Source organism: Eleginops maclovinus, chromosome 1 (assembly GCF_036324505.1).
Source record: "Eleginops maclovinus isolate JMC-PN-2008 ecotype Puerto Natales chromosome 1, JC_Emac_rtc_rv5, whole genome shotgun sequence".
Taxonomy (NCBI): Eukaryota; Metazoa; Chordata; class Actinopteri; order Perciformes; family Eleginopidae; genus Eleginops; species Eleginops maclovinus.
This window is the reverse complement of record NC_086349.1, coordinates 25,867,844-25,877,981: the sequence shown is the minus strand read 5'-3', so window position 1 is coordinate 25,877,981 and position 10,138 is coordinate 25,867,844. Positions and strand designations below refer to the sequence as shown.

Genomic DNA, 10,138 nt, shown 5'->3' with positions numbered 1-10,138 from the left:
AACTCAGGCCAGAATTTTTTTCCTCACAAGAGATAGAGAACATGTGATTTGCAAAACACTACAGATGAGGATCTGACTTTAAACAAATGTGAAAGCAGGTAATCATCCGTTATTGATTGGAATAAATCCATATGAAGCATCCCTTAATGCCTCAGTAAACACACAGAGGAAATACAGTGGGGCAAAAAGTATTTAGTCAGTCACCAATTGTGCAAGTTCTCCCATTTAAAAAGATGAGAGAGGCCTGTAATTTTTATCATAGGTATACCTCAACTATGAGAGACAGAATGAGAAAAGAAATCCAGGAAATCACATTGTAGGATTTTTATTTCAGATGATTGTGGAAAATAAGTATTTGGTCAATAACAAAAGTTCATCTCAATACTTTGTTATATACCCTTTGTTGGCAATGACAGAGGTCAAACGTTTTCTGTAAGTCTTCACAAGGTTTCACACACTGTTGCTGGTATTTTGGCCCATTCCTCCATGCAGATCTCCTCTAAAGCAGTGATGTTTTGGGGCTGTCGCTGGGCAACACGGACTTTCAACTCCCTCCAAAGATTTTCTATGGGGTTGAGAACTGGAGACTGGCTAGGCCACTCCAGGACCTTGAAATGCTTCTTACGAAGCCACTCCTTCGTTGCCCTGGCGGTGTGTTTGGGATCATTGTCATGCTGAAAGACCCAGCCACGCTTCATCTTCAGTGCCCTTGCTGATGGAAGGAGGTTTTCACTACAATTTTGTCTCTGGTCTCCTTTGACAGCTCTTTGGTCTTGGCCATAGTGGTGTTTGGAGTAGGACTGTTTGAGGTCGTGGACGGGTGTCTTTTATACTGATAACGAGTTCAAAAAGGTGCCATTAATACAGGTAACGAGTGGAGGACAGAGGAGCCTCTTAAAGAAGAAGTTACAGGTCTGTGAGAGCCAGAAATCTTGCTTGTTTGTAGGTGACCAAATACTTATTTTACCGAGGAATTTACAATTAATTCATTAAAAATCAGTCAATGTGATTTCCTGGATTTTCTTTTCTCATTCTGTCTCTCATAGTTGAGGTATACCTATGATAACAATTACAGGCCTCTCTCATCTTTTGAAATGGGAGAACTTGCACAATTGGTGGCTGACTAAATACTTTTTTGCCCCACTGTATGTGAAACACATTTCTGGAATAAAAACAACAAACCGTATCGAAGGGGTTTCTGGTCTCAGAGGTAGATGATGCTACAGAATGATATTCAGGCTATCATTCATAGCACGGTGAATTTGCTCACAGATTAATCTGGCTTTTACAGGATCAAACCTGAGGATCCAGGTTCATTAAAGACGGGCAGAGGTGGGAGGAGACTGAGGGGCAGACCCAGGACCAGGTGGAGGCTTTATACCTCCACGCTGGCCTGGAATTGACTGGGAGGCTACACTTTATCACTGATACAGAAGGGACAGAACCAAACATACAGAACTCTTACTAAATAAAAATAGCAGCAGTATGAGATCAGAAATGTAAAACAATATCCATGAGATTTGGATAAACAGAAGACACTAAAGAGAAGTGTGCAGATACATTCAAGGTTCACAAAAATCAGAAACAAGATGCCATAAAGACAGTAACAGTAGTGGAATAAAGGAAGTCTTTGAGCTGCAGTATCAACCACACTCAATGCAATTAACAGAATGTGCTTTAGCTTAATGATACAGAGAACATGTCATGATTGAATGCTGCTTTCCAGGCAACTCAGGGCTTGAACATTTGAAAGCTTCTTCTAAAAAAAGACGGATGAAACGCCGCTCAACGTAGAAGTTCCTGCTCGTAAACTCGGGCCAATTAACTCAATGTAACTCCACGAAAAAGCAGCTGTCCTACGTCACTAAACAAGGGTGTCGTAAATGGTAAACTATGAAATGAAAGGCAGCATAAAGTCAATACGCCGGTGTTTAAAGGACTGTTTTGCATGTGACAAATCTCCTTACATTACCCTCTCTACACCAAAGGAGTGTACCTGAACCCTTTGGAGGTTCACAACTGGGAGAATCCTGACCTCCAAGAAGTGCTAATGTAAGTGTGATTATTCTGACTGATATTTCTGATATGATCTGCGATAGAGCGGTTGATTACCTCGACATAATCGACCTCTTTCCCTTCACATTAATTTGATTATTTATGAATGATATGTGGAGCCAGGACGTCTCTGCTTCAATGTAGAAATGATTTGTGGATGCTATTTTGTGATTTCAATCGATTTTACTTGAAGTGTTCTACCTCTGATTTGTCTGGAAAGCAGCAGGAGTTGAGGGGAGATTTCCAACATTACAAATGCATACAAATGTTTGACTCTTTGCAATTAAGCAAAGAACAGTCGTCAGTCGGTGTTTGTTTTTAAAGTTCCTGCACAGATTTACATCAGATCGCAAACTCCATGTCGTAGGCGGTTCGTTCTTTCTTAATGTTCTCAACGCTGATCACTGCGGGAAGAACCAGAGGCAGCTCCCGCGGTTCCTCCTTCACTATTTTCTTCTTTACCGGCATCGGCTTGCTCAACATGTAGTCGTAATTTCTGTCCACCTGCAGGAGCGCCGAGGTGAGGAAGCGTGGGGAGAAGAGCTGCATGGAGGGAGGGAGCACAGGAGGCGGGGGAGGAGGCTTGATAAAAGTCTGAGGATAGCCGCACAGGTGTGGCTCCAACCTGGTGACAGGCGGGGGGGTTAACGGCAACGGTTGAGGGATGAGCCTCAGAGGGAGTTTTGGTAGGCTAACCGGAGGGACGGCCTCCTCTTTCACAGACATCAAATCTGTTTCCGGCTCAGCGGCGGGGGAGTCCTCTTCACACACGGGAGCAGACTCGGCCACCAACAGGGTGACGGGCTGGGCGTGGCGTCCGCAGTACATTGCGCCGCACTCTTGGCACTTCCGATCGTCTCTGACGTGCTGCAGTTTGTGGCGCTTCAGGTTTTGGCTCGTGGCGAACGCTCGGTCGCACATGTTGCACGGGAACGACGGCTCACACCGGTGCTCGGAGAAAAGAGCTCGACCCGGGAAGATCTTTCCACACGACTCGCAGACAAAGGAGGCGCTCTCTTCCCTTTCCTCTTCTTGATTTTCTTCTTCTTCTTTTTCTTCTTCTTCTTCATTTTCCTCTTCTTCTTCTTCTTCTGCTACTTGTTCTTCATGCAGCTTCTTGTGCCTCATCAGCTGTGGTTCATTAGTGAAGTTCTGATCGCACTGCTCACACTTAAACACCCCGGCTGGCAGGAACACGCGCTTCAGGAGCACGATGGGAATTATTTTTGGTTTTAGGACGCCCCTTGGAGCTTTGAATGGTGCTGCTGTTTTGTTTGGGCTTGATGTGGTTTCAGTTTCAGCCTCTTCAGTCAATGATTCCTAAAAAACACAGAAGACGATGCTTGTATGGCTTCTTAAACAACAGAGTTCTGCAGATTTCAGATTTGCAAAGTTACTTTAAGACTAAGACAAGAACAATATAAATGCAAGTAAGACATTCTTTAACTACCGTACTGCCAAAACATGTATACATGATAGAGTTGAGAGGCATGTCGTTTCAGTAAATGTCCCCTACATGATTAATGAGGATCTGACATTATAAACATTATGAAATTGATCTTTATGATTGTCATTTTAACTCTAGGAACCAGGAAAATAGAAGGACTTTGTATCAGATAGGACACTGGTGGAAAACGCTGCATAAAAACAACTCAAAATAAGACATAGTTTATTCTGAACCCATAAAATGAACGCAGAAGGATGGCAGTACCTCTTGCAGAGCTGGTGACTTTCGCATTTCCTCAAACAGATCTGAAGACTGCAGGTCCTCAGGAGAGTCAGATCGAGGGGAAGTTGTTTCTTCTTCTGTTGTCTTTTCTGCCACAGGGTGCAGCCTCTTTCTACTTGTGTAAGCCCTTTCAAAAAATGAGAAAACTGTTTCATCTGAACACGCGATGAATGTCTCACTTCATATCTATCGTGGAGTATAGGAGAACTTCACACTTTTTAAAGCCATGAGTGTGTTTCTGCACTGCATAATTATCCATAAACAGCTTATTGAGCAACTGTTGACACAATCTGTGATAAGACATAAGCACATTTATGTTTACGCTCTGTTTATTTACCTCACAGTGCAGTGTATTCACCAGCATATATACATAAATAACTGAGACTCTACTACTTTAAGACAAGCTAGCTAGATGCAAAACACCACATATCAGCGTTATAACTGTGTGTTGCAACTTCTTAAAAGAGCTTTATCTGCTTGACTAGTGTTTTAATACTCTAAAATATCATTGTATAGTCATGATATAGAAAATAAGCTAATCCTCTCATTTGAGAAGCTTAAACTGGACAATGTTTTTGTTATTTTGCACAAACGAAAGTCTGTTATTTGGGAAATTCACAACAGAAAGGACATATATCACTACACGCCTTCAACTCATACGGTATAAATGGTTGAAGCGGACATTTGTGACCCCGGTGGATTCAAACCAGAGGCACAGAATCTAGGGCAGCATTGTCTCGCTGTATTTGGCATTGCAGAAATACTACGGTGTTCTGGGAAGAGAAGAAGACTTTACTGGATCCAAAGTTTGTCTGTCGGGGCATTATATCCAGACGTGCATAAATATAAACATGAGGGAACATTTATAGACCTCAGCTTGCTCTGCCCTAAATCACAGCCCGAGCTTCACTCATTGGTTGGATGTTATCAGGCCACAGATTGGAGGAGATACCCTTTATATTAAGGTCCAGACTGCATGAGTAAAGGACCTGAGATTATCTAATGGTCAAGAGGATGCATAGGTGCAGTTCCTGTGTAATTGTGTCTTTTCTTTTCATGCAAAATGTTTTCATATGATTGCTTGTGTAGTATAGATGCATGTTTGTCTTTATGTCTCTTTCTTTGTGTCACAACAAATTAAAATACACATATTGTGGGAAAAGAAACTAAATATATATCACTAGAGTATCTAAATAATAAAGTTCACTGTGTGATGAATTCCAACTTCACTTTTGTTATTTAGCTAACACTAATGTGCATCTCTTACCTCGTAACTCTTCTCTTTCTGCTCTCCTTGGTGAACACACAAGGCACAAAGTCGGGGCTGTTGTGCTCCAAGGAGGCTTCATCTGCAGAAACAGGAAAACATAGACCGTTTTTAGTCAACACGTTCCAACAGATCTACCGACATCATGAACGCAACAGTGGGCTTTTAAATCGGATAAATTCTGTCCCCAGTGTGAGACCCGTTAGTTCAGTACTGAGCCATTGTGTGTGTTTCTTACTCGAGAGGAAATGAGCGCTACACACTCTCGCGTTTGCTTTGATATCCTCTCCGTTCACTTCTCGGAGCTTTCGGAGCCATAACCGCCTCCGGTTCGCCTGAAACGGTTTGGACCCGGTCGGGATTCTGAAGAACTTGAGTGTTTTGCTGGAAGAATGTTTGTTTTCACACCCAGACACGCAGCAGACCGACATTTTTCACCTAAACAACTGTTTGGTTTCGGTAGCTTCGAAAAGCGGAAGTTTTCAACAACAACAGGAGTTACCACTTCCGTTGCCAAGATGCGCGCGCAGCCTGGCGAGAAAAAACATTTGATCTTTTAATGTTTAATAATTATTTAACAGTTTATTTATTTAATGCAAGCTTAAAATGGAACATGCTGGTATTTGTGGACTGTTTTGTGTTAATTAAAGCAAAAACAAATACAAAAAACAGCGAGGAAGAGTTTTGTTGGGTCACCACACGGAGCGTTGAGGCCCCCTGGTGGCGGGATAGGGGGATTACTGGAGTAATCAGAGGTGGGAAAAGTAATGTTGTACTTGAGTCAAAGTAGAAGTACCAGAGTGTAGGAATACTCTGTTACAAGTAAAAGTCCTGCATTCAAAATGTTACCCAAGTAAAAGTAGAAAAGTATTGAATGTATCCAAAAGGAAAAGAGGTCATTGTGCAGATTGGCCCATTTCAGAATAGAGTAGTCTGTATTTATGCACTATTTTATGGTACTTGTGCTTTAGATTTTTCTAACAACTACCTGTAGCAAAGAATAAATACAGAACAATAAAAAGAAACCTATACATGTTTTAGCATATAAAGATTCTCATAACCAGGAATAAAATTTAAAGGTTATTAAATGTATTTGATTGTTTTTTTGCATTACAATAACAATAATAATACAATGCAATAAAAAGGGCAGTGATGCAAACCAAACTGGTTTTTATGGGAACATTTCTGCACTAAAATCATTTTATAGATCATCTAAACACACAAATTCCTTTTAACTACAATGTAGATTTAACCAGAGGTGCTTTATATGTTCAGTTCAAATAGAAAAACAACAGTGTGTGTGTGTGTGTGTGTGTGTGTGTGTGTGTGTGTGTGTGTGTGTGTGTGTGTGTGTGTGTGTGTGTGTGTGTGTGTGTGTGTGTGTGTGTGTGTGTGTGTGTGTGTGTGTGTGTGTGTGTGTGTGTATGTGGGCGTTTTACCATCTAATTTATGTACATGCATTATTCATTTGTGTGCACTCACAAGAAGTGAGGTGTCCTTGGTCTTGTTCAGACTTTAAATGACTATAATCAAAGCACTAAATCTGGTGCATGCTCACAAATAAAGTCTGGGGTTGCACTTTAAAACATAAAGCATTTATTTAAATATTCCCTCTGCAGAGCCGCACCTCAAACACATACTGAATCCTCCCTGAGGTGCAAAGACAAACACAGAGGTGGTGTTAATATCTCCTTTATTTTGATTCCTGAAGCAACAAAAATGCTAGCTTGTGCTTTATCTCTGCCATGAATCACCTACCTCTCTGTCTTTATATTCATATAATCCTAATACACAATTAAATTGTCCTCCAGTTTATTGTCACCCTCTTTTTACATTGACAATATTTCTTCAGTAAATCCATTTCCAGCTCTGCTTTGTGTGACAGTGATGGATACACTGCAGGCTTTGCCATTTAATGCACCAGCAATTTTACACAGAAGATGTTGAATCGTCACAGCGGTAGAAAGAGTAAAAGTGTAAGTGATAAAATGAATGATGCATATTCAAACAGCTAATGTTATTAGTCATGCATCTGCTTTCACCAGCATGGCGAGTGAAGTGTCTGGCATCTCCTACAATAAAATATCCCTTTAAGTTGAAGAACAAGGCTCAGAATATTATATCCTTCTATAGTTCACAAATCCTTTTACAGTCAAAGATCATCATCTTGATTTATACAGTAATGGCTTCTTCTCTGGTACAGGGACCGCCGCTTTGTGTATCAGGTGTGGTGCCAAAGGAAAGTGGTCTGAATACCAGATCCCTGGTGCTCTTCTGACTGGCTGAAGGATAGCGTTGCCACACTGGAAAACTAAAGGACATATCTGTAATGGACAGAAAAGATATTTACAGATGCTTGTCATAGCGTATAATATGGACCTCAGTAAGGCTCCCTCTGTCCTTGTTTTATTGTCTTGCTCTGTGTTGCTTTGATATGTTGACATGTGATTTTTACAGGCGGTGTATTTTTGGCTTCCTTTAAAACAACACCTTTAAAAACGTCTCACACTATTTCCTGAATGAAAGTCTTGTAAAATCACACAAATGTATAAATAAGATAGAAAACAGATCAGTGTTTTTGCTTCACAGGTGAATGTTTGGTAGGTTTTTTGGGAAAAGGGAAAGAAAGTAGTTATACACTGTTTTGTGTTTCAGTACTCCACCAGCAGATGTCCCTGTTGTGTAATGAGGGGAAGTTTTTCAAAATGAAAGGCTGTTTGCTGCTTCCTTTTATAAATAAAATAACTAGTTATATCTTACATTGTATTGCAATACTATTTTATAAAAGTTATACAGTATTCTATTTGAGCTTGTTTTTATTTGTAGTCTTTCGCCCTTTTCTTTTCTGCTGATTGTAATTTTGTGTTTCTGTTCCTTTTTTTGTTTTCGTAAAGCACTTGAATTTCCTTGTTGTTAAAAGGACTTATTTATAAATCAGAATATTATTTATCCTGAAGGAAGATGGGGTTTCGTGACAGTTGCATTTTAGATCTTTTAGAAATGAATAATTAATACACAAATAAAAATCATTTCAATATTTTTATACATTTCTATAAACATTTTAGTTAAAGCAAGAATGTCCAATAAAAGATCAAATAAAACAAAAATAAATACAAGTAATCAAAGTAAGGATGAGCAGCAAGAAATGAATAAAGTAAAAACACATTTGCAAACAAAAGATGTTAAATAAAATATGAAGTATAAAAAAGTAAAAAATACATAAGAAGTTAAAATAAGAATTTCAAGAAAATTAAAGAAATAAAATAAAAACTCAAACTGAATAAAAAAAAATCGAAAATATGCGAAGTGTACAAAAATATCTAAAATAAATTCAACAATATAAACAGTGTATGAGCACTGATAACACACACCTGTCTCTGGAGGCAGTGTGTTTCTTCATATCTACAAGCGTATGACCTGAAAATAAATAAATTGGCATTGCCACTGTGTCCCCTCCCTCCCTCCCTCCCTCCTCCCTCCCCTCCCCTCCTCTCAAGGTGACTCCTCCATCTGCCCCCCCTACTCGTGCCAGCGCCCCCCCCCCCCCTGCAGCACTGATCCTGGGCTGTGATCCCTCTGTTCTCCCTGCTTCTGTCACCATCTCACCTCCATGTCTCCTCAGTCTTCCTGCAGCTATTCACATCAAACACACCTCTGAGCTTTTTCCTGTGTGTGTGTGTGTGTGTGTGTGTGTGTGTGTGTGTGTGTGTGTGTGTGTGTGTGTGTGTGTGTGTGTGTGTGTGTGTGTGTGTGTGTGTGTGTGTGTGTGTGTGTGTGTGTGTGTGTGACTCATGAAAGAGGCTATTTCTACTCTTATTTTAAAGGGAAATACCGTCTGAATGTATGTTATTTATCTATTCCTGTAGTGGTTTTTATCCCATTCATGTTTTCGTCCTGTGGAGACGAGGCGTGTCTTCGGCTGCACAGCTTCCACATTTTAATTACCCTCTTCTTCACCCCTCCTCGTGTCGATTTAAGTGGAGAGATAGAGGCGGGGGGAGGGAAATAAAGAGGACACTGAGGAGAGAATATACTCGAGAAAATATAAGAAGGGTGGGGTGGGGGTGGTTGTGGCCTGTTTTTGGGTGAAGGAGGAGGAGGGAGGACAAAGTGAGGGGGAGAAACGAGCCAACCTGTCGACAAGTGGGACAATAACACAGATTCAACAGCTGACATTCACCGAGTATATTCAATTAAAATGATTCAAATATGTGCTTTTATTTTGAAATTGAAGTACATGACAGCACACACATTCTTCAAACATCCACCTTTATTTTGAAAGTGAAACAGACTCGCCAGAAAGGTTTTAAACGTCTTTTATTTGTAATTCTCACGTTCATCTTCCTAATTCAGACACATCGATCGATCATATCATTGATGGGACAAAAACGTGAAAAGATGTCCCTCTCCTGTAGCGTGTTACAGGTTTTAGTGCATGTAAATGGTCTGCAAAGGCTCAAATCCAGATGGAGTTTCTCTGCCTCAGCTGCACCGTTCTATCCTCTCCCTCTGACCTCGTCACTCTGCCATGTTGGACACTTTGCAGCCTGTCACGATGAGTGTGTTGCTTCATGGTGGACATGGCATCTGCACACTGACACTGACAAGCTCTCTGTTTACCCAGCATGCACTGCAACACACACAGGGGGGGAGGTGGGAGGGGGGGTGAGTGAGTGTTATGGCTGAGGCTCCTGCCATCACTCAGCTGTCTGGTGAAGGGTTGAGCCACTACAACACAATTACACATTCATTCCACCCTCAGAGCGGGGGAGAGAGAGAGGCTCCCCTCCCCCCTCCATCTCTACCTCTGATTCCTCCCTTTAACCCCGGGCTCTCTCTCCCATTTCACCCCTCTTTCACACTCCTTTTCTCCCACATCAGAACTACAGGAATACCCAAAGGACGGGGAGAGTGGGGAGGTAAAGGGTGGAAAACAGCGTGAAATAGAGGGAGATAGAGGTGAGGTTTCTCTGATAGGGGGGGTGAGTGGAGAGAAAGTGGATAATGGTATATTGATTTGGATGAGCCGGTGGGAGATGTGTGGGAGTGTGTGGGAGGAGGAGAGAGGACACAGACTTCTTGAAACA

The 10,138-nt window shown here is 41.3% G+C and overlaps 1 protein-coding gene across 1 annotated transcript; it reads right to left on the bottom strand.

Moving 5' to 3' along the window:
• Positions 1-1,194: 1,194 nt before the first annotated feature.
• Positions 1,195-5,520, bottom strand: LOC134870849 (zinc finger protein 91-like). Its single transcript, XM_063893310.1, has 4 exons — positions 5,290-5,520; positions 5,052-5,133; positions 3,767-3,911; positions 1,195-3,375 (listed from the first exon to the last, which is right to left on the bottom strand). The coding sequence occupies exons 1-4, from the start codon at positions 5,480-5,482 to the stop codon at positions 2,398-2,400; spliced, it is 1,398 nt and encodes a 465-aa protein (XP_063749380.1). The 5' UTR covers positions 5,483-5,520; the 3' UTR covers positions 1,195-2,397.
• Positions 5,521-10,138: the final 4,618 nt, after the last annotated feature.

Excerpts from the sequence above, each read along its gene's own strand:
- LOC134870849 (XM_063893310.1), bottom strand. The coding sequence starts at position 5,482 with ATGTCGGTCTGCTGCGTGTCTGGGTGTGAAAACAAACATTCTTCCAGC. Across the intron at positions 5,134-5,289 it reads TAGCGCTCATTTCCTCTCGA|ATGAAGCCTCCTTGGAGCAC; the intron begins GTAAGAAACACA and ends CTGTTTCTGCAG. Across the intron at positions 3,376-3,766 it reads AGTCACCAGCTCTGCAAGAG|GAATCATTGACTGAAGAGGC; the intron begins GTACTGCCATCC and ends TGTGTTTTTTAG.